General features: G+C 43.9%; 1 protein-coding gene across 1 annotated transcript in view; it reads left to right on the top strand.

The window, feature by feature from the left end:
* The window catches only part of LOC109908593 (zinc finger protein 385A), a 165,374-nt gene that overhangs the window by 90,617 nt on the left and 49,051 nt on the right, over nucleotides 1-25,706 (top strand). Inside the window, exons 2-3 of the mRNA XM_031794621.1 lie at nucleotides 701-849; nucleotides 24,520-24,630. Of these exons, the coding sequence (XP_031650481.1) occupies nucleotides 701-849; nucleotides 24,520-24,630 (260 nt within the window). The remainder of the gene's footprint in view (nucleotides 1-700; nucleotides 850-24,519; nucleotides 24,631-25,706) is intronic.

The following is a 25,706-nucleotide window of genomic DNA, read 5'->3' as shown; positions in this document are numbered from 1 at the left end:
ACAAACACCATTGTAAATACAACCCATATTTATGCTTATTTATTTTCCCTTTTGTACTTTAACCATTTGTACATCGTTACAACACTGTATATATACATAATATGACATTTGTAATGTCTTTATTCTTTTGTTTACTGTTAATTTTTATTGTTTATTTCACTTTTGTATATTATCTACTTCACTTGCTTTGCCAATCTTAACATATGTTTCTATGCCAATGAAGCCCATTGAATTGAATGAACTGAGAGGCAGAGAAAGAGAGAGAGATAGGCAGAGAAGGGGGTAGATAGATTAAGAGAGGTGCAGAGAGAGAGAGAGAGTGGCAGAGAGAGAGATAAGAACAATGATGTAGAAAGAAGATGTTTCATAACCACTGCCTGACACTGGCAGCCCCTTCAAATGAAACACTATGCTGGCTTCGTTTCTCTCCCCACTTTTTCCACTGGAAAGGTTTTAAGAGGACAGTCCCTAATGTGACATGTGACTGTTATTCACAAATGTGTGCCTGTGTGTTGCAACCTTATTATATGATAGTGAGTGAGTTATTATAGCCCACTATTTTCTTTGCTGCAGTTGATGGAGATTCTCGCCATGTTTGGGAGAATGGATCCCAGGACACTTTCAAGGACATACAGTACAAGAGCCTACTGCCTGTACTATTCAGTGTGTGTATTTTAACCATTTCCCTCCCTCTCTGTAGGAGGTATAAACCATGCGGGGGCGATGCCTGCGTTCCTGCGGACCCCCACTATGATCCAGCCACACCTGGATATGAAGCCCTTCCTCCAGTTCCCCATGGACACAGCTCCACCACAACACAGCATGGGCCTGTTTCACAACTTCAACACTGTGAGTACTGTATTCAACATCGCGAGTACGCACACACACACACACCCACACACCCACACACACACACACACACACACACACACACACACACACACACACACACACACACACACACACACACACACACACACACACTGCACACACACTGCACACACATGATACATACTCAACACACGAACACAGCATACACATACAAACACACAGATACCAACACAAACAGATACCAACACAGAATATGCACAAACACACACACCACACACACTCCATGGATGTAAACTCAGCAAAAAATGATACGGCCCTTTTTCAGGACCCTGTCTTTCAAAGATAATTTGTAAAAATCCAAATAACTTCACAGATCTTCATTGTAAAGTGTTTAAACACTGTTTCCCGTGCTTGTTCAATGAACCATAAACAATTAATGAACATGCGCATGTGGAAGCGTCATTACAGTTTACAATCACTTTGGCACTAATTTCAGAACCTAGTGGTCATTTTTCAAAACTCTAGACACAAAACTCAAAACGGTCATCACTTGTAACACAGGCTGTCCAATGTTCAAAACATTGCATTGTGCATTCATATCTTTAAAGAAACCTTGCACTTGCAGAATCATTGGTTCAAATAATTAATTTATCTTGAAATACCATAGTAACATTCATTTAGATCACCCACACACAAGATACAGATAGTTTCACTGTGTAGTTGTCCATACAAACATTAAATATTGTAGTACAAAATTTGTGATACATGTTTCAATATGCTACTACATGTAAATACATCACTGTAAATGGACTAGTAGAGAGAATATTACAGACACTGGAATCATTGAACAAAATCTGACATTTATTGATAAAATACAATAAAATTACTCATAGGTTTCTTTGAATCAAAGCAAAAATAATTAGCTACCAAAAAAAATAAAAACTACAGTAAAACATCAACTGCAGTGTTCCTCACCTGGCTTACTGTAAAACATCACTGCAGTGTTCCTCACCTGGCTTACTGTAAAACATCACTGCAGTGTTCCTCACCTGGCTTACTGTAAAACATCACTGCAGTGTTCCTCACCTGGCTTACTGTAAAACATCACTGCAGTGTTCCTCACCTGGCTTACTGTAAAACATCACTGCAGTGTTCCTCACCTGGCTTACTGTAAAACATCACTGCAGTGTTCCTCACCTGGCTTACTGTAAAACATCACTGCAGTGTTCCTCACCTGGCTTACTGTAAAACATCACTGCAGTGTTCCTCACCTGGCTTACTGTAAAACATCACTGCAGTGTTCCTCACCTGGCTTACTGTAAAACATCACTGCAGTGTTCCTCACCTGGCTTACCTCACCTTCCACCTCCACGTGGAGAAAAATTTCCAGCTCTACAGACCTGATTTAGCTCATCAAGGAAAGTTACATTCGAACAGCGAATCATGTGGCTGCCTGCAACGCAATATATAGAGTATATAGAGTAGAGAGATTTAGATGTTGTTCGACCAAACATGAGAACAGGCAAGTTGAGTAATCTAAGCAACTTTGACCGTGGTGTGATTGTTGATGCCACACATGGTGATTCCAGCATCTCAGAAACAGCTGCCTTCCTGGGATTTTTACCCATTACAGTCTCTAGAGTTTCCAGAGAATGGTGCGATGAACAAAACACACTCAGTGAAAGGCATTTCTGTGGGAAAAAACACCTTGTTAATGAGAGAGGTCAGAGGAGAATGTCCAGACTCATTCAAGCTTACAGAAAGGCCACAAATGCTCAAATAACAGCTGTTTAAAACAGTGGTGTGCAGAAGGGCATCTCTTACTGTAACGTACTACACCGTGAATAATTCCGGCTGTTGTGGAGGCAAAAGGGGGTCCTACCCAGTACTCGATAGGTGTACCTAATAAAGTGGCCAGTGAGTGTACAATAGTGTCAAATCTGAAAACATGGTCTGGAAAAGTGGTACATGGGACCATAGAAACAGTGTCGGATAAAGAATGATGATGAAATATTACATCCATAGATAATATAGTTCAATTGGTTCATGTTCCACGGTAATTGGTGTCAATGGATCTCGTTATCCTGAAACTTTCATGATCTAAACATGGAATATTGTTTGTCAATTTCTATAAAACTATGCATTAAGAGTAATGCAAAAGTACCTTACCATTTTGAGCAGTTGTATCAATTGATAGTTAGATTATTGTAATGAAATGAATAGACAGTCATCTCAGATGTAATGTGTGAATTGCATTTTGAAATGGTAATACTTTGATGTTAAGTTGTGTCATTTTGAACAGGTGATTTTAGTTCAATGAACAAATGATCTTAGCTTCATGTGTATTGTATCCAAGCAATTGGAAAAGTGTTAGACATTTTGATCATCGGTTGTGAGTTTTGTGTCTAGAGTAAGACACTAACAGTTTACAGACGGTAGGCAATTAAGGTCACAGTTATGAAAACTTAGAGGCCTTTCTACTGACTCTGAAAAACACCAAAAGAAAGATGCCCAGGGTCCCTGCTCATCTGCGTGAACGTGCCTTAGGCATGCTGCAAGAAGGCATGAGGACTGCAGATGTGGCCAGGGTAATAGATTGCAATGTCCATACTGTGAGATGCCTAAGACAGCGCTAAAGGGAGACAAGACAGACAGCTGATCGTCCTCGCAGTGGCAGACCACGTGTAACTACACCTGCACAGGATAGGTACATCCGAACATCACACCTCAGGGACAGGTACAGGATGGAAACAACAGCTGCCCGAGTTACACCAGGAACGCACAATCCCTCCATCAGTGCTCAGACTGTCCGCAATAGGCTGAGAGAGGCTGGACTGAGGGCTTGTAGGCCTGTTGTAAGGCAGGTCCTCACCAGACATCCCCGGCAACAACGTCACCTATGGGCACAAACCCACCGTCGCTGGAAAAAAGTGCTCTTCAGTGATGAGTCGCGGTTTTGTCTCACCAGGTGTGATGGTCGTATTCGCGTTTATCGTCGAAGGAATGAGCGTTACACCGAGGCCTGTACTCTGGAATGGGAACGATTTGGAGGTGGATGGTCCATCATGGTCTGGGGCGGTGTGTCACAGCATCATCGGACTGAGCTTGTTGTCATTGCAGGCAATCTCAACGTTGTGCGTTACAAGGAAGACATCCTCCTCCCTCATGTGGTACCCTTCCTGCAGGCTCATCCTGACACGACCCTCCAGCATGACAATGCCACCAGCCATACTGCTTGTTCTGTGTGTGATTTCCTGCAAGGCAAGAATGTCAGTGTTCTGCCATGGCCAGTGAAGAGCCCGGATTTCAATCCTATTGAGCACGTCTGGGACCTGTTGGATTGGAGGGTGAGGGCTAGGGCCATTCCCCACAGAAATGTACGGGAACTTGCAGGTGCCTTGGTGGAAAAGTGGGGTAACATCTCACAGCAAGAACTGGCAAATCTGGTGAAGTCCATTAGGACGAGATGCACTGTAGTACTTAATGCAGCTGGTGGCCACACCAGATACTGACTGTTACTTTTGATTTTGACCCCCCCTTTGTTCAGGGACACATTATTCCATTTATGTTAGTCACATGTCTGTGGAAGTTGTTCAGTTTATGTCTCAGTTGTTGAATCAACATAATATAGTGTTGTGACATAGCATATCAACATAGCATTGTGTTGGCACATAGAATAGCAAATCAAATCAAATCAAATGTATTTATATAGCCCTTCGTACATCAGCTGATATCTCAAAGTGCTGTACAGAAACCCAGCCTAAAACCCCAAACAGCAAGCAATGCAGGTGTAGAAGCACGGTGGATAGGAAAAACTCCCTAGAAAGGCCAAAACCTAGGAAGAAACCTAGAGACGAACCAGGCTATGTGGGGTGGCCAGTCCTCTTCTGGCTGTGCCGGGTGGAGATTATAACAGAACATGGCCAAGATGTTCAAATGTTCATAAATGACCAGCATGGTCGAATAATAATAAGGCAGAACAGTTGAAACTGGAGCAGCAGCACGGCCAGGTGGACTGGGGACAGCAAGGAGTCATCATGTCAGATAGTCCTGGGGCATGGTCCTAGGGCTCAGGTCCTCAGAGAGAGAGAAAGAAAGAGAGAAAGAGAGAATTAGAGAGAGCACACTTAAATTCACACAGGACACCGAATAGGACAGGAGAAGTACTCCAGATATAACAAACTGACCCTAGCCCCCCGACACATAAACTACTGCAGCATAAATACTGGAGGCTGAGACAGGAGGAAAAACAACATAATATAGTGTTGGTATGTAGCATAGCAACATAGTGTAGTGTTGGGACGTAGCATAGAAACAGAGTATAGTGTTAGCACTTAGCAACATAGTATAGTGTTGGGATATAGTTTAGCAACATAGTATTAGTGTTGGGACGTAGCATAGCAACATAGTATAGTGTTGGGACGTAGCATAGCAACATAGTATAGTGTTGGGACGTAGCATAGCAACATAGTATTAGTGTTGGGACGTAGCATAGCAACATAGTATTAGTGTTGGGACGTAGCATAGCAACATAGTATTAGTGTTGGGATATAGTTTAGCAACATAGTATTAGTGTTGGGACGTAGCATAGCAACATAGTATAGTGTTGGGACGTAGCATAGCAACATAGTATTAGTGTTGGGACGTAGCATAGCAACATAGTATTAGTGTTGGGACGTAGCATAGCAACATAGTATTAGTGTTGGGACGTAGCATAGCAACATAGTATTAGTGTTGGGACGTAGCATAGCAACATAGTATTAGTGTTGGGATATAGTTTAGCAACATAGTATTAGTGTTGGGACGTAGCATAGTAACATAATATAGTGTTGGGACGTAGCATAGCAACATAGTATTAGTGTTGGGACGTAGCATAGCAACATAGTATTAGTGTTGGGACGTAGCATAGAAACATAGTATTAGTGTTGGGACGTAGCATAGCAACATAGTATTAGTGTTGGGACGTAGCATAGCAACATAGTATAGTGTTGGTACGTAGCATAGCAACATAGTGTAGTGTTGGGACGTAGCATATCAACATAGCATTGTGTTGGCACATAGAATAGCAACATCGTATAGTGTTGGGACATAGAATAGCAACATAGTATTGTGTTGGGACATAGCAACATAGTATAGTGTTGGTATATAGTATAGCAACATAGTATTGTGTTGGGACATAGCAACATAGTATAGTGTTGGTATATAGCATAGCAACATAGTATAGTGTTGGGACATAGCGACATAGTATAGTGTTGGTATATAGTATAGCAACATAGTATTGTGTTGGGACATAGCAACATAGTATAGTGTTGGCACATAGCAACATAGTATAGTGTTGGGACATAGCATAGCAACATAGTATAGTGTTGGGACATAGCAACATAGTATAGTGTTGGTATATAGCATAGCAACATAGTGTAGTGTTGGGACATAGCAACCTAGTATAGTGTTGGGACATAGCAACATAGTATAGTGTTGGTATATAGCATAGCAACATAGTGTAGTGTTGGGACATAGCAACATAGTATAGTGTTGGTATATAGCATAGCAACATAGTATAATGTTGCGACATAGCATAGCAACATAGTATAGTGTTGATATATAGCATAGCAACATAGTATAGTGTTGGTATATAGCGTAGCAACAAAGTATAATGTTGCGACATAGCATAGCAACATAGTATAGTGTTGCAACATAGCATAGCAACATAGTGTAGTGTTGGTGGACATAGCATAGCAACATAGTGTAGTGTTGGTGGACATAGCATAGCAACATAGAATAGTGTTGGGGGACATAGCATAGCAACATAGAATAGTGTTGGGGGACATAGCATAGCAACATAGATATTTACATCTCACAGGCCTGGTCAGTTCAGTTTGGCTCCATGCAGCTCAGGACTGTGAAACACCCTGCTAACTATCCGTTCCCAGTACTCCTATTTAGCACGGTGGGTATCTATATTTTTCCAGTGGGATCTATTGACGCCTGCATACTGTTGGTTGGCACTCAGAGTCAGGTAGTTTTAACTGCTGCTGACCAGTAGATGGTGATGTTGCAGAGGCTGGGAGAGGACAACTTAACCTTACCAACTACATATTAGGGACCATTATGAAACGGACTACTCTATTGTGTGCACCTAAAGACAATTGAGTGCTGAGTGACAGACAGTGACAGTGAGGATTCGCTCGGACAGGTAATAAACAGGTATTTTATTTGGAACCGTTGGGAGGCAAGTCTGTGGGGTCTAGAATGTTGGCTAGAAGTTGTTGAACTGTTTTGGTTTCACATTGTGTCTATGGCAGTGCAATACATGTGTTGTTGCTTCTGCCATAGAGGCTTCTAGTTGCATATGAAAGGGTCCGTCTTGGCCTGTACATACATATAGCCCATTATAGCACAACTGTTACGGTTTTCTTTAGGTGAAGGAGAGTCGGACCAAAATGCAGCGTGGTAATTTTCATACATGTTTAATAAAGATGAAAAACGAACAATACAAAAACAACAAACGGAACGTGAAAACCTATACAGCCTATCTGGTGAAAACTAACACAGAGACCGGAACAATCACCCACGAAACACTCAAAGAATATGGCTGCCTAAATATGGTTCCCAATCAGAGACAACGATAAACACCTGCCTCTGATTGAGAACCACTCCAGACAGCCATAGACTATGCTAGAACACCCCACTAAGCCACAATCCCAATACCTACGAAAACCCCAAGACACAACACACCACATAAATAAACCCATGTCACACCCTGGCCTGACCAAAATAATAAAGAAAACACAGAATACTAAGACCAGGGCGTGACAACAACAGTACATATAGCCCATTATAGCACAGCAGTACATATAGCCCATTATAGCACAACAATACATATAGCCCATTATAGCACAACAATACATATAGCCCATTATAGCACAACAGTACATATAGCCCATTACAGCACAACAGTACATATAGCCCATTATAGCACAACAGTACATATAGCCCATTATAGCACAACAGTACATATAGCCCATTATAGCACAACAGTACATATAGCCCATTATAGCACAACAGTACATATAGCCCATTACAGCACAACAGTACATATAGCCCATTATAGCACAACAGTACATATAGCCCATTATAGCACAACAGTACATACAGCCCATTATAGCACAACAGTACATATAGCCCATTATAGCACAACAGTACATATAGCCCATTATAGCACAACAGTACATATAGCCCATTATAGCACAACAGTACATATAGCCCATTACAGCACAACAGTACATATAGCCCATTATAGCACAACAGTACATATAGCCCATTATAGCACAACAGTACATATAGCCCATTATAGCACAACAGTACATATAGCCCATTATAGCACAACAGTATATATAGCCCATTACAGCACAACAGTACATATAGCCCATTATAGCACAACAGTACATATAGCCCATTATAGCACAACAGTACATATAGCCCATTACAGCACAACAGTACATATAGCCCATTATAGCACAACAGTACATATAGCCCATTATAGCACAACAGTACATCAAAATCAAATCAAATCAAATTTATTTATATAGCCCTTCGTACATCAGCTGATATCTCAAATATCTGTACAGCTGATATCTCAAAGTGCTGTACAGAAACCCAGCCTAAAACCCAAAACAGCAAGCAATGCAGGTGTAGAAGCACGCAGGTGTACATATAGCCCATTACAGCACAACAGTACATATAGCCCATTATAGCACAACAGTACATATAGCCCATTATAGCACAACAGTACATATAGCCCATTATAGCACAACAGTACATATAGCCCATTATAGCACAACAGTACATATAGCCCATTAGAGCACAACAGTACATATAGCCCATTACAGCACAACAGTACATATAGCCCATTATAGCACAACAGTACATATAGCCCATTATAGCACAATGAGAGAGAGAGATGTTTTCTTGCGCAGTGAAAGGAGATCAGTAGAAAATAGTTTGTTGTGGTCATTATATATTTTTCTCAATGACAGTTCAACCATATTAATTAAACAATCATGTCGTTGACCTTTAAAAATGATCCTTGGTGACTGTCCGATTGTTGTCATAGCTGGGTAACGTTTAGGCCTGTTTTATTTATTTAACCAGGTAAGTTGACGGTACAGTAGCCTGTAGGTGGTTTACTACATAAGCAGGTATATAATCAAGTGGCCACCCAGACTATTTGCATTGACCAGCCCCCCCGTATATATACCCTAATTATTGTTATTTTATTGTCTTACTTTTATTCTATTTTAAACGTTTTATTTTATTTATTAAATCTATTCTTAACTCTATTTTCTTAAAACTGCATGGTTGGTTAAGGGCTTGTAGATGAGTCTTTCATGGTAAGGTGTTGTATTCGGTGCATGTGACAAAGACAATTTGATGTATTTTTATTGCTCTTTGTGCTGGTAACTTAAATGAAGCAGGATCTCAATATGTCTGAGGAGATAGCTGAAGGCTAAATAAAAAATACTTTTTCATAGCCTCTAATATTAAATGGTCTGCCTGACTGTCTTCTCCCAATGACCTGTAACTTGAATGCCTCTACAATGTGATTTGTTCTACACGTGGCTGTGTGCCTGTCTGGCCCAGTGTGCCTTGAGACACTGCATCATTTATCAGCAGCAGCTGCTACTGGTGGTACTAGGTTAAAGGCTGAGGTAGGTAGGTGGCCCACGCACGCACGCACGCAAGCACGCACGCAAGCACACACACACACACACACACACACACACACACACACACACACACACACACACACACACACACACACACACACACACACACACACACACACACACACACACACACACACACACACATGCCTTGCTCAGGCGGCAGATTCAGGAATTTACAACAAAGCTGTCTGATCATGAGAGCCATGTGCAGACTTGTTGAATCTTACCTGCTGTAGCCCCCACCTGCACCTCCTCTCTCGCTCTCTCTCTCTCTCTCTCTCTCTCTCTCTCTCTCTCTCTCTCTCTCTCCCTGTCTCTCTCTCTCTCTCTCTCTCTCTCTCTCTCTCTCTCTGTCCCTCCCTCTCTATCCCTCCCTCTGTCTCTCTCTCTATGTCTCTTTCTATCTCTCTTTATATATATGTCCCTCCCTCTCTCTCTCTCTCTCTCTCTCACCCTCTGTCCCTCCCTCTCTAAATCTCTCTCTGTCCCTCTCTCTCGCTCTCTCTCTATGCCCTCCCTCTCTCTCTCTCTCTCTCTCTCTCTCTCTTTCTCTCTGACCCCCCTCTCTCTCTCTGTCCCTCCCTCCCTCTCTCTCTCTCTCTCTATCTCTCCCTCTGTCTCTCTATCTCTGCCACTTTCTATCAATTCAATTCAATTCAATTCAAGGGCTTTATTGGCATGGGAAACATGTGTTAACATTGCCAAAGCAAGTGAGGTAGACAACATACAAAGTGAATATATAAAGTGAAAAACAACAAAAATGAACAGTAAACATTACACACACATCTATCTCTCTCTCTCTATATATATGTCCCTCCCTCTCTATTTCTCTCTCTGTCCCTCCCTCTCTCTCTCTTTCTCTCTGAGCCCCCCCCCCCCCCTCTCTCTCTCTCTCTCTCTCTCTGTGTCTCTCTCTCTGTCTCTCCTCTCTCTCTCTCTCTCTCTCTCTCTCTCTCTGTGTCCCTCCCTCTCTCCTCTCTCTGTCCCTCCCTCCCTCCCTCTCTATCTCTCTCTCTCTCTTCTCTCTCTCTCTCCTCTCTCTCTCTCTCTCTCCCTCTGTCCCTCCCTCTCTAAATCTCTCTTTGTCCCTCCCTCCCTCCCTCTCTATCTCTCTCTCTCTCTCTGTCCCTCTCTTTCTGTCCCTCTCTTTCTCTCTGGACCCCCCCTCTCTCTGTCCCTCCCCGTCTCTCTATCTATCTCTCTCTCTGTCCCCACTCTCTCTCTCTCTCTCTGTTTGCCCTTCCCTCTCTATCTTTCCCCCTGTCTCTCTTCTCTCTGTCTCTCTCTCTCTCTCTGCTCTCTCTCTCTGTCCCTCCCTCTCTAATATCTCTCTCTGTCCCTCCCTCCCTCTCCCTCCCTCTCTCTCTCTCCCTCTGTCCCTCCCTCTCTAAATCTCTCTCTGTCCTCCCTCCCTCTCTCTCTCTCTCCCTCTGTCCTCCTCTCTAATCTCTCTCTGTCCCTCCCTCCCTCTCTATCTCTCTCTCTGTCCCTCTCTCTCTTGTCCCTCCTCCCTATCTCTCTCTCTGTCCTCCCTCTCTAAATCTCTCTATGCCCTCCCTCTCTCTCTCTCTCTTTCTCTCTGATCCCCCTCTCTCTCTCTCTCTCTCTCTCTCTCTCTCTCTCTCTCTCTCTCTCTCTCTCTCTCTCTCTCTATATGGGTTGTATTTACAATGGTGTTTGTTCTTCACTGGTTGCCCTTTTCTCGTGGCAACAGGTCACAAATCTTGCTGCTGTGATGGCACACTGTGGAATTTCACCCAGTAGATATGGGAGTTTTTCAAATTGGATTTGTTTTCGAATTCTTTGTGGATCTGTGTAATCTGAGGGAAATATGTCTCTCTAATATGGTCATACATTGGGCAGGAGGTTAGGAAGTGCAGCTCAGTTTCCACCTCATTTTGTGGGCAGTGAGCACATAGCCTGTCTTCTCTTGAGAGCCAAGTCTGCCTACGGCGGCCTTTCTCAATAGCAAGGCTATGCTCACTGAGTCTGTACATAGTCAAGGCTTTCCTTAATTTTGGGTCAGTCACAGTGGTCAGGTATTCTGCCGCTGTGTACTCTCTGTGTAGGGCCAAATAGCATTCTAGTTTGCTCTGTTTTTTTGTTAATTATTTCCAATGTGTTAAGTAGTTATCTTTTTGTTTTCTCATGATTTGGTTGGGTCTAATTGTGCTGCTGTCCTGGGGCTCTGTAGTGGGTGTTTGTGTTTGTGAACAGAGCCCCAGGACCAGCTTGCTTAGGGGACTCTTCTCCAGGTTCATCTCTCTGTAGGTGATGGCTTTGTTATGGAAGGTTTGTGAATCGCTTCCTTTTAGGTGGTTGTAGAATTTAACAGCTCTTTTCTGGATTTTGATAATTAGTGGGTATCGGCCTAATTCTGCTCTGCATGCATTATTTGGTGTTCTACGTTGTACACGGAGGATATTTTTGCAGAATTCTGCGTGCAGAGTCTCAATTTGGTGTTTGTCCCATTTTGTGAAGTCTTGGTTGGTGAGCGGACCCCAGACCTCACAACCATAAAGGGCAATGGGCTCTATGACTGATTCAAGTATTTTTAGCCAGATCCTAATTGGTATGTTGAAATTTATGTTTCTTTTGATGGCATAGAATGCCTTTCTTGCCTTGTCTCTCAGATCGTTCACAGCTTTGTGGAAGTTACCTGTGGTGCTGATGTTTAGGCCAAGGTATGTATAGTTTTTTGTGTGCTCTAGGGCAACAGTGTCTAGATGGAATTTGTATTTGTGGTCCTGGTGACTGGACCTTTTTTGGAACACCATTATTTTGGTCTTACTGAGATTTACTGTCAGGGCCCAGGTCTGACAGAATCTGTGCATAAGATCTAGGTGCTGCTGTAGGCCCTCCTTGGTTGGTGACAGAAGCACCAGATCATCAGCAAACAGCAAACATTTGACTTCGGATTCTAGCAGGGGGAGGCCGGGTGCTGCAGACTTTTCTAGTGCCCTCGCCAATTCGTTGATATATATGTTGAAGAGGGTGGGGCTTAAGCTGCATCCCTGTCTAACCCCACGACCCTGTGTGAAGAAATGTGTGTGTTTTTTGCCAATTTTAACCGCACACTTGTTGTTTGTGTACATGGATTTTATAATGTCGTATGTTTTACCCCCAACACCACTTTCCATCAGTTTGTATAGCAGACCCTCATGCCAGATTGAGTCGAAGGCTTTTTTGAAATCAACAAAGCATGAGAAGACTTTGCCTTTGTTTTGGTTTGTTTGATTGTCAATTAGGGTGTGCAGGGTGAATACATGGTCTGTTGTACGGTAATTTGGTAAAAAGCCAATTTGACATTTGCTCAGTACATTGTTTTCATTGAGGAAATGTACGAGTCTGCTGTTAATAATAATGCAGATGATTTTCCCAAGGTTACTGTTGACACATATTCCACGGTAGTTATTGGGGTCAAATTTGTCTCCACTTTTGTGGATTGGGGTGATCAGTCCATGGTTCCAAATATTGGGGAAGATGCCAGAGCTAAGTATGATGTTAAAGAGTTTTAGTATAGCCAATTGGAATTTGTTGTCTGTATATTTGATCATTTCATTGAGGATACCATCAACACCACAGGCCTTTTTGGGTTGGAGGGTTTTTATTTTGTCCTGTAACTCTTTCAATGTAATTGGAGAATCCAGTGGGTTCTGGTAGTCTTTAATAGTTGATTCTAAGATCTGTGTTTGATCATGTATATGTTTTTGCTCTTTATTCTTTGTTATAGAGCCAAAAAGATTGGAGAAGTGGTTTACCCATACATCTCCATTTTGGATAGATAATTCTTCGTGTTGTTGTTTGTTTAGTGTTTTCCAATTTTCCCAGAAGTGGTTAGAGTCTATGGATTCTTCAATTGCATTGAGCTGATTTCTGACATGCTGTTCCTTCTTTTTCCGTAGTGTATTTCTGTATTGTTTTAGTGATTCACCATAGTGAAGGCGTAGACTCAGGTTTTCCGGGTCTCTATGTTTTTGGTTGGACAGGTTTCTCAATTTCTTTCTTAGATTTTTGCATTCTTCATCAAACCATTTGTCATTATTGTTAATTTTCTTCGGTTTTCTATTTGAGATTTTTAGATTTGATAGGGAAGCTGAGAGGTCAAATATACTGTTAAGATTTTCTACTGCCAAGTTTACACCTTCACTATTACAGTGGAACGTTTTACCCAGGAAATTGTCTAAGAGGGATTGAATTTGTTGTTGCCTAATTGTTTTTTGGTAGGTTTCCAAACTGCATTCCTTCCATCTATAGCATTTCTTAATGTTACTCAGTTCCTTTGGCTTTGATGCCTCATGATTGAGTATTGCTCTGTTTAAGTAGACTGTGATTTTGCTGTGGTCTGATAGGGGTGTCAGTGGGCTGACTGTGAACGCTCTGAGAGACTCTGGGTTGAGGTCAGTGATAAAGTAGTCTACAGTACTACTGCCAAGAGATGAGCTATAGGTGTACCTACCATAGGAGTCCCCTCGAAGCCTACCGTTGACTATGTACATACCCAGCGTGCGACAGAGCTGCAGGAGTTGTGACCCGTTTTTGTTGGTTATGTTGTCATAGTTGTGCCTAGGGGGGCATATGGGGGAGGGAATGCTGTCACCTCCAGTCAGGTGTTTGTCCCCTTGTGTGCTGAGGGTGTCAGGTTCTTGTCCGGTTCTGGCATTTAGGTCACCACAGACTAGTACATGTCCCTGGGCCTGGAAATGATTGATTTCCCCCTCCAGGATGGAGAAGCTGTCTTCATTAAAATATGGGGATTCTAGTGGGGGGATATAGGTAGCACACAGGAGGAAATTCTTCTCTGTTAGGATAATTTCTTTTGAATTTCTAGCCAAATGTAGAATGTTCCTGTTTTGATTAATTTAATGGAGTGAGTTAGGTCTGCTCTATACCAAATTAGCATACCCCCTGAGTCCCTTCCCTGTTTCACACCTGGTAGTTTGGTGGATGGGACTACCAGCTCTCTGTAACCTAGAGGGCAACCAGTGGGTCCATCTCCTCTATACCAGGTTTCTTGCAGGATGACAATGTCTGTATTACCGATTTCTTTGGTGAAGTCCGGGTTTCTGCTCTTTAGGCCAAAGGCAGATGACAGGCAGATGACCTCAGGCAGATGACCTCAGGCCTTGGATATTCCAGGGCCTATTCTCTCTCCCTCTCTATCTCTCTCTGTCCCTCCCCTCTCTCTCTCTGTCCCTCCCCCTCACTCTCTCTGTTCCTCTCTCTCCCTCTCTATCTCTCTCTCACTTTCTCTCTGTCCCTCCCTCTCCTTCCCTCTCCCTTCAAACTACTTTCTCTAATACTAGAGCCTCAGGTGCTCTCTATATCTGTCTAAACTGTGGAAGGTCTAATCTCACATGGTACATATAATCCTGCCCCTCTTCTGAGACCTCCTGATGAATATTCCCCCAAAGGACCCTGAGACAGACTGTGATTTAGCACTTTAAGTGGAATGAGAGAGAGAGAGAGAGAGAGAGAGAGAGAGACTTGCTAGGTGATGTGTCAGTAGAGAAAGAACAGAGATGTTCCTTATGGCAAAAACTTGAAACACTGGAGCTACATAGAGACACAAGACAGAAGGATTAAAGACAGAGAGGAAGAAAAGAGAGAGAGATGGATGGAAAGCACCACTAGATACATTAACTACTGAGTTTATATCAGAGTGAAGAGACAGAGACACACTCCCTCAGTGTGTCTCTGGAACCATGCAGCTTAAAGATCCAGCTGACTCAGAACAGGAGAAGAGGGTGAGTATAGAACCAGAAGCAGCAGTAGTGTTGAATACAGAGAGATATGGGACAGAGGCGAGTGATTTCATGTTGAGATACTCTAAGCCTGGGCAGGACTCAAAAGCAGAAACTTCGGTACACACACGCATGCACACACACACACACGCTTGCACGCCGGCGGGCACACATGCAAACACGTTGGGCTTCAAAGGATGTTTCGTCTGGCATGGTGGAGTTGTTGCTCCTCTTGTCACAGCATGAAACAGAGCAGTGTATAGTTGGAATTTATGTTTAGCGCCACAGCTGAAACATTTCATCTTTCACGGCAATGAGAAACGCACACTTCAGAGAGAGAGAGATAGAGGGAAGGAATATGAGAAAGAAAAGAAGTGGAGAGAGAGAGAAAGAAACACAGCGAGAGAGAAAAGTGAGAAAAAAACCTTGGCTCTTATTGTGGTGCATGCAGTTGTTTAGTGCTGTGTGTTTGAGAGGTGTGGTATGCAGTTGTTTAGTGCTGTGTGTTTGAGAGGTGTGGTATGCTGCTGTCTGGGCTGTGTGTTTGAGAGGTGTGATATGCTGCTGTCTGGGCTGTGTGTTTGAGAGGTGTGGTATGCAGTTGTTTAGTGCTGTGTGTTTGAGAGGTGTGGTATGCTGCTGTCTGGGCTGTGTGTTTGAGAGGTGTGGTATGCAGTTGTTTAGTGCTGTGTGTTTGAGAGGTGTGGTATGCTGCTGTCTGGGCTGTGTGTTTGAGAGGTGTGGTATGCAGTTGTTTAGTGCTGTGTGTTTGAGAGATGTGTGGTATGTTAATATCTGGGCTGTGTGTTTGAGAGATGTGTGGTATGTCGCTGTCTGGGCTGTGTGTTTGAGAGATGTGTGGTATGCCGCTGTCTGGGCTGTGTGTTTGAGAGATGTGTGGTATGCAGTTGTTTAGTGCTGTGTGTTTGAGAGATGTGTGGTATGCCGCTGTCTGGGCTGTGTGTTTGAGAGATGTGTGATATGTCGCTGTCTGGGCTGTGTGTTTGAGAGATGTGTGGTATGCCGCTGTCTGGGCTGTGTGTTTGAGAGATGTGTGGTATGCAGTTGTTTAGTGCTGTGTGTTTGAGAGATGTGTGGTATGCTGCTGTCTGGGCTGTGTGTTTGAGAGATGTGTGGTATGTCGCTGTCTGGGCTGTGTGTTTGAGAGATGTGTGGTATGTCGCTGTCTGGGCTGTGTGTTTGAGAGATGTGTGGTATGCTGCTGTGTTGACTGTGTGTTTGAGAGATGTGTGGTATGCAGTTGTTTAGTGCTGTGTGTTTGAGAGATGTGTGGTATGTTAATGTCTGGGCTGTGTGTTTGAGAGATGTGTGGTATGCTGCTGTCTGGGCTGTGTGTTTGAGAAATGTGTGGTATGTCGCTGTCTGGGCTGTGTGTTTGAGAGATGTGTGGTATGTCGCTCTCTGGGCTGTGTGTTTGAGAGATGTGTGGTATGTTAATGTCTGGGCTGTGTGTTTGAGAGATGTGTGGTATGCTGCTGTCTGGGCTGTGTGTTTGAGAAATGTGTGGTATGCCACTGTCTGGGCTGTGTGTTTGAGAGATGTGTGGTATGCCGCTGTCTGGGCTGTGTGTTTGAGAGATGTGTGGTATGCCGCTGTCTGGGCTGTGTGTTTGAGAGATGTGTGGTATGCTGCTATCTGGGCTGTGTGTTTGAGAGATGTGTGGTATGCCGCTGTTTGGGCGATGTGTTTGAGAGATGTGTGGTATGCTGCTGTCTGGGCTGTGTGTTTGAGAAATGTGTGGTATGCCGCTGTCTGGGCTATGTGTTTGAGAGATGTGTGGTACGCCGCTGTCTGGGCTGTGTGTTTGAGAGATGTGTGGTATGCCGCTGTCTGGGCTGTGTGTTTGAGAGATGTGTGGTATGCCGGTGTTTGGGCTGTTTTACAGACATTGTTGTGATTCTGTTTTCTGTTGAATGACCAATCAGCAGTTGAAACAATAGCCAAGCTCACTCAGTGTCACAGTTTCAGTAAACACATGAGGGATGAGGCGGGAGAAATGTAACCACTCTCAAATTCATAGGCAGAGCTATGGATGCATGGACTGACCATTCATGATATCAACATTATAGTTTTGACCATGTTTTGAGGCTGTACAGTGTTTGTTTACATTTACTTTGTTTACAAACATTGGAGTTAAACAAGCTTCTATTTTGGGTTCTGATGGGGTACAACAATTAAACTAAGCTCATGAGGCATTTATAAGTTAAGAATGAATTGCTACATATCATTAATTTATACTGCTAATTGTCCCTGGACTGTTGACTTGTACTGTGTCTGAGTGAGTGAATGATGCCCCTTTATGGTGTGTGTGTGTGTGCTCGTCAGTGGAGGCTGCTGAGGGGAGGACGGCTCATAATAATGGCCGGAACGGAGCAAATGGATTGGCATCGAACACCTGGAAACCATGGAAACCATGGAAACCACTCTCTTTCTGGACAAACGTTTTACTGGAGATCAGAGGGCAGTGGAGCAGTGACTGAGGAGTACCTGTTGACTTGAGCACTGTTTGACTGTACCTCCACCCAGACGTAGTGAAGAGAGGTGGAGCACCACCCAAAATACTGGCCTGGACTCAGTGACTCAACCCCCCAGTACTGTTCTGTTAAACTCTCATTAAACTGGACACACACACACACACACACACACACACACACACACACACACACACACACACACACACACACACACACACACTGACGACAGCTTTGTTCATGTGTGAGGGTTACATATGCATTTGATCAACATTTGGTGGAAGTGGTGTTTGTTTTCATTTGCAGGATATATGGCTATGAAACAGGATTAGTTTAGAGCTGCGGTTTCTGTTCTTTTAATACACGTTATAGAGCATTTACCAATGACCAAGCTGGCTGCAGGGGTCGTATACTCCTGGAGGTCCAGGAACACTATGTCATCAGAGTCCAGCATTACTGGCCGTGATCCATCCTCTCTTCCTGTGTGTTTCCATGTGGACAGCAGACCCAGAAAAGGCTGGGAGAGATGAGAGATAAGTTCTGGGAAATTGGATGAGTGGGGTAGAGGGGGAGGGAGAAAGAGGAGAGGGAGAAAGAGGGGGAAGAGGACCAGAAGAGATAAGAATATGAGATGTCAGGATGTCCGGCGTTGAGCCTGATCCTCCTCTCCTCTCCTCTCCTCTCCTCTCCTCTCCTCTCCTCTCCTCTCCTCTCCTCTCCTCTCCTCTCCTCTCCTCTCCTCTCCTCTCCTCTCCTCTCCTCTCCTCTCCTCTCCTCTCCTCTCCTCCTCCTCTCCTCTCCTCTCTCTACAGATGGTCTGTGCTGTCACTCTGCTCCCTGACTCAGCCTTCTCTCTCTCTGTTCCTCTTATCTGTTTAGTTTTTCCCATTTTGGGTTGCCTGGTTACAATCCCAGTGCAGATTTCCAAATTGTTTTTGTTTGACTTAAGAGCGTATTCATTTCAGCCTCTCCCCTCGGCCGTCTCTCCAGCCAACTTAAGCAGTTTGTATACGTGGCTCGCTCTGGCTGTAAGACAATGAGAAGAAATGTATGGTTATCATCTAAATGTACAATCTAAAATGAGTTTGTTTTTTACACTCGAGTTGAGAGAGATTTATGTCTCAGTAACTGTCTGAGTAACTTAAGGTTTAAAAATTATTTTTACGAAGACATGTCAAGGAATGGAAATGTAATTCAAAACGGTCTAATAAAGTTTTATTTTGTCCAGTGAAGCTGCATGCCAATGCTACAGCGTAGGCTGCACAAAATGAAGTGCTAGACCGTTGGCTCTGTTTAGTCAAAATCCACACCAACGATGTATCATCTGCTAATGCTGTCAATTAAATATGAGCCCAAGAATAAATGATGGTTCAGATAAGGGTTGTGGACTCTGTTCAGTTCAGAGACCACAGGACAGGCTGACTGGATTTCCTGTCTCTTTGTGTCTGGGACTGTGGTTTAACTAGGGACTTATTGTCTTGCACAGCGTTGTCCTGGAGCTAAAGCTAGTCAGTTCCATTTATGCTGAGGGGCCTTACAGGCCTAACATCCTCATGATGGACACCCCAGCTGAAACAATTTGCGTGCGGTCATTCCCTCACAAAGCAGCTGCACCAGCCCACATAGCTTTCAAACCATTGAAGTGTATATTAGGCACCAAACGGAAGATAACGAGCTGAAACGGAGAAGCACGACCTCATTTTCAGTTTTTCTTGCGCTGTACCCAATGAAAACTTGCAGAGTTGTACCTTGTCAGCTCGGGGTTTGAACTTGCAACCTTGTAACCACTAGGCTACCCTGCCGCCCTGCCTAAAATACAACACATTATTCCTTACTACTCTACCACAACAAATCTACAATACAACACATTATTACTTACTACTCTACCACAACATATCTACAATACAACACATTATTACACACTACCACAACATATCTACAATATAACACATTATTACACACTACTCTACCACAATATATCTACAATATAACACATTATTACACACTACCACTACATATCTACAATACAACACATTATTACACACTAGTCTACCACAACATATCTACAATACAACACATTATTACACACTACTCTACCACAACATATCTACAATATAGCACATTATTACACACTACTCTACCACAACATATCTACAATACAACACATTATTACACACTACTCTACCACAACATATCTACAATATAACACATTATTAAACACTACTCTACCACAACATATCTACAATACAATGTTATGGCTGACGTGTATAGTGTTGAGTCATCAGCATACATAGACACACAGGCTTTACTCAGTACCAGTGGCAGGTCATTAGTAAAGATTTTTTAAAGTAAGCGGCCTACACAGCTGCTCTGGGGAATGCCTGATTTGACCTGGATTATGTTGATGAGGCTTCCATTAAAGAACACCCTCTGTGTTCTGTTAGACAGGTAACTCTCAATTCACAATATAGCAGGGGATGTAAAGCCACAGATTATGGATGTAGGAGCTGTTTCTACAGCTTTTAACATTATCAATCTTCTTATTATAAATTTATCTCGGCAAATCATCAGTCATTTGTGTAAGTTCCATATATGTTGAATGCCCTTCCCTATAAGTGTTCTGAAAGTCTGTTGTTAAATAGTTAACTGTGAAATACCATTGTATCTGGTCAAACACATTTTTTCCCAAAGGTTTACTAAGGGTTGGTAACAGGGTCATCGGTTGGCTGTTTTCGCCAGTAAACGGTGCTTTGCTATTCTTAGCAGAATGGCCTTTGCTTCTCTCTAGGCCTGAGGACACACACTTTGCTGTAGGCTCAGATTGACAAATAGGAGTGTCAATATAATCTGCTTTCATCCCCAATAATTTTCCATTCTAGTTGTCCAGACCCAGAAAAGCTTGTCGTTGTTGATAGACAATAACAAAAAATTTACCTTTTCCACACTCACTTTATGCAATTCAAATGTACAATGCTTGCCTTTCATAATTCGGTCAGTTATATATGGATGTGTAGGTTCAGAATTTGTTGTTGTCATGGTTGTCATGTCATGCCTAAGTAAAAAAAATATACAGGTATATAATTAAAGAAGTTATGAATCAGTGGGGTTTTAATGATGAATGAGCCATCTGATTCAATGAATGATGGAGCCGAGTTCGCCCTTTTGCCCAAACATTTATTTTAAGATGTTTTAGCCGGGTTTGTAAAGATGAGATTTGTAAATACCTTGGTAGGTTGCCTGATAACCTGAACCAGGTTGCATGCACTGGTTACAGATTGAAGCTTTTTCTTGAGTGGGAAGCTTGATGAAAGCCAGTCAATATTTAGATCACCCAGAAAATATACCTCTCTGTTGATATCACATAAATGATCAAGCATTTCACACATAGAGTATTATCCAGATACTGACTGTTAGCACTTGGTGGTCTACAGCAACTGCCCTCAAGAATGGACTTTAGGTGAGGAAGGTTAACCTGTTTGTCAGTATATGAATATTATCTCTTACTAGCATGTTATCGATTTCATGAACCTTGTTTCTTAGGCTACATAGGTTAATGTGGGCTATTTTTAGTTATTTTCTATAATTCTTGATTGTTTTTATTACTTTACTGAGAGGCTTATCAGAGGTAAACATGACAGTGATATTTATGTTTGAGCTGATATTTATGTTTGAGCTGCAGGGTAAACTTCACACAGTGGGTTTCATACTAGGGCTAGCAGTATAACTCAGGTTCAGAGGCACCGATTACTGCTGACAATAGCTATAGAACTGACAGAGGCATTTGGGAGAGTTAGAGGGACAGACATTAGGTTACTTACATTATGACTGCCAACACCCCTGGGACAATGTACATTTGCAGCAACACTATAACTCAGCAACACAAATGGTGGGGATTATCTGAGCAGGGTTTGGGTCACTATTAAGTCATTGTCTCAACGCAGCCTTGAAACGCGTGGACAGGGTCCAGGAACCAAGATGATTCGGATGGAATCCGTCATTCTTGGAGCGCATCTTCTGTTTACAAAAGGTGTCACAGTTATCTCTAAAAGTTATGCCAACAGAGCTACAGCAGTGTTTCAGCTAGGTTTGTAATGCCAGTAGCCTGCTGAATCAATTGCTTTTTGGAGGCTTTCAGAGTTTTTTGAGTCTTTTAGGGCCTTTTGGAGTCTTTCAGAGCAGTATGGAGTCTTTCAGGGCTGTTGGCGTCTTTCAGGGCTTTTGGAGTCTTTCAGTGCTTTTGGAGTCTTATGGATTTTGGAGTCTTTCAGGGCTTTTGGAGTCTTTTAGGGCTTTTGGAGTCTTTTAGGGCTTTTGGAGTCTTTCGGGGCTTTTGGAGTCTTTCAGGGCTTTTGGAGTCTTAGGGCTTTGGGAGTCTTTTAGGGCTTTTGGAGTCTTTTAGGACTTTCTGGAGTCTTTCAGAGCTTTTTGGAGTCTCAGAGCTGTATGGAGTCTTTCAGTTATGACAGAGTGTAATGACAGCTGTAGTACTTTAACAGTTGTCAAATAATGCTTTGGTCTGCTTGGCTGCTGCACACAGACAAACACACACACACACGCATACACACACAGGGTCAAGTTAGCAGGGTTAGGTTAACAGGGTCAGGTGAACAGGGTCAAGTTAACAGGGCTAGGTGAACAGGGTCAGGTGAACAGGGTCAAGTGAACAGGGCTAGGTGAACAGGGTCAGGTGAACAGGGTCAGGTGAAGAGGGTCAAGTGAACAGGGTCAAGTTAACAGGGTTAGGTTAACAGGGTCAGGTGAACAGGGTCAGGTGAACAGGGTCAGGTGAACAGGGTCAAGTGAACAGGGTCAAGTTAACAGGGTTAGGTGAACAGGGTCAGGTGAACAGGGTCAGGTGAACAGGGTCAGGTGAACAGGGTTAGGTGAACAGGGTCATGGTAGGGTCAAGTGAACAGGGTCAAGTTAACCGGGTTAGGTGGACAGGGTCAGGTGAACAGGGTCAGGTGAACAGGGTTAGGTTAACAGGGTCAGGTGAACAGGGTCAGGTGAACAGGGTCAAGTTAACCGGGTTAGGTGAACAGGGTCAGGTGAACAGGGTCAAGTGAACAGGGTCAAGTTAACAGGGTTAGGTGGACAGGGTCAGGTGAACAGGGTCAGGTGAACAGGGTTAGGTTAACAGGGTCAGGTGAATAGGGTCAGGTGAACAGGGTTAGGTTAACAGGGTTAGGTGAACAGGGTCAGGTGAACAGGGTCAGGTGAACAGGGTTAGGTTAACAGGGTCATGGTAGGGTCAGGTGAACAGGGTCAGGTGAACAGGGTTAGGTGAGCAGGGTCAGGTGAACAGGGTCAGGTGAACAGGGTCAGGTGAACAGGGTTAGGTGAACAGGGTCAGGTGAACAGGGTCAGGTGAACAGGGTCAGGTGAACAGGGTTAGGTGAACAGGGTTAGGCTTTACAGGGTTAGGTGAACAGGGTCAGGTGAACAGGGTTAGGCTATACAGGGTTCGGCTATATAGGGTCAGGTGAACAGGGTCAGGTGAACTGGGTTAGGTGAACATGATCAGGTGAACAGGGTTAGGCTATACGGGGTTAAGCTATACAGGGTCAGGTGAACAGGGTCAGGTGAACAGGGTCAGGTGAACAGGGTTAGGTTAACAGGGTCAGGTGAACAGGGTCAGGTGAACAGGGTCAAGTTAACCGGGTTAGGTGAACAGGGTCAGGTGAACAGGGTCAAGTGAACAGGGTCAAGTTAACAGGGTTAGGTGGACAGGGTCAGGTGAACAGGGTCAGGTGAACAGGGTTAGGTTAACAGGGTCAGGTGAATAGGGTCAGGTGAACAGGGTTAGGTTAACAGGGTTAGGTGAACAGGGTCAGGTGAACAGGGTCAGGTGAACAGGGTTAGGTTAACAGGGTCATGGTAGGGTCAGGTGAACAGGGTCAGGTGAACAGGGTTAGGTGAGCAGGGTCAGGTGAACAGGGTCAGGTGAACAGGGTTAGGTGAACAGGGTCAGGTGAACAGGGTCAGGTGAACAGGGTTAGGTGAGCAGGGTCAGGTGAACAGGGTCAGGTGAACAGGGTTAGGTGAACAGGGTCAGGTGAACAGGGTCAGGTGAACAGGGTTAGGTGAACAGGGTCAGGTGAACAGGGTCAGGTGAACAGGGTCAGGTGAACAGGGTCAGGTGAACAGGGTTAGGTGAACAGGGTTAGGCTTTACAGGGTTAGGTGAACAGGGTCAGGTGAACAGGGTTAGGCTATACAGGGTTCGGCTATATAGGGTCAGGTGAACAGGGTCAGGTGAACTGGGTTAGGTGAACATGATCAGGTGAACAGGGTTAGGCTATACGGGGTTAAGCTATACAGGGTCAGGTGAACAGGGTCAGGTGAACAGGGTCAGGTGAACAGGGTTAGGTGAACAGGGTCAGGTGAACAGGGTTAGGCTATACAGGGTTAGGCTATACAGGGTCAGGTGAACAGGGTCAGGTGAACAGGGTCAGGTGAACAGGGTCAGGTGAACAGGGTTAGGGTCAGGAGAACACTGCTCTAACACTGGTCGCTGGGCTAGACACTGGGCTAGACACTGGACTGGTCGCTGGGCTAGATACTGGACTAGACAGGGATGTACAGTAGCCTATACATAATTTCCCTGTCTCATGATTATCATTTCTCTCTCTCTCTCTCTCTCTCTCTCTCTCTCTCTCTCTCTCTCTCTCTCTCTCTCTCTCTCTCTCTCTCGCTCTCACACACACACACACACACACACACACAGATGGACCCAGTGCAGAAGGCGGTGATCAACCATACCTTCGGCATTCCACTGGTGAAAACCAAGAGGCCCATCATCTCTTGTAACGTCTGCCAGATACGCTTCAACTCTGAGGTACAGAACAGCTCCTACCAACACCCAGAATACTCACTCTGACTCTAACCCTGTAATGTCTTTCAACTCTGAGGTACAGAACAGCTCCTACCAACACCCAGAATACTCACTCTGACTCTAACCCTGTAATGTCTTTCAACTCTGAGGTACAGAACAGCTCCTACCAACACCCAGAATACTCACTCTGACTCTAACCCTGTAATGTCTTTCAACTCTGAGGTACAGAACAGCTCCTACCAACACCCAGAATACTCACTCTGACTCTAACCCTGTAATGTCTTTCAACTCTGAGGTACAGCACACTATAGAACTTCTGACATACTCACTCCAACCCTGCAACCTTCAACTCCTTCCAAAACCCACCATTCAGGACAGCTACTACCACAACCCAGCATACACGACAACAACTACCAAAACTCACCATTCAGGACAGCTACTACCAGAACCCACCATACACGACAACAACTACCAAAGCTCACCATTCAGGACAGCTACTACCACAACCCACCATACACGACAACAACTACCAAAACTCACCATTCAGGACAGCTACTACCAGAACCCACCATTCAGGACAGCTACTACCACAACTCATCATACAGGACAGCTACTACCACAACCCACCATTCAAGACAGCTACTACCACAACCCACCATACACAACAACAACTACCACAACTCACCATAAAGGACAGCTACTACCACAACTCACCATTCACAACAGCTCCTACCACAACTCACCATACAGGACACCTACTACCACAACCCACCATTCACAACAGCTCCTACCACAACCAACCATACAGGACACCTACTACCACAACTCACCATTCACAACAGCTCCTACCACAACCAACCATACAGGACACCTACTACCACAACCCACCATTCACAACAGCTCCTACCACAACCAACCATACAGGACACCTACTACCACAACCCACCATTCACAACAGCTCCTACCACAACCAACCATACAGGACACCTACTACCACAACCCACCATTCACAACAGCTCCTACCACAACTCACCATACAGGACACCTACTACCACAACCCACCATTCACAACAGCTCCT

Source organism: Oncorhynchus kisutch, linkage group LG17, assembly GCF_002021735.2.
Source record: "Oncorhynchus kisutch isolate 150728-3 linkage group LG17, Okis_V2, whole genome shotgun sequence".
Lineage (NCBI taxonomy): Eukaryota > Metazoa > Chordata > Actinopteri > Salmoniformes > Salmonidae > Oncorhynchus > Oncorhynchus kisutch.
This window is presented reverse-complemented; position numbering and strand designations above follow the sequence as displayed.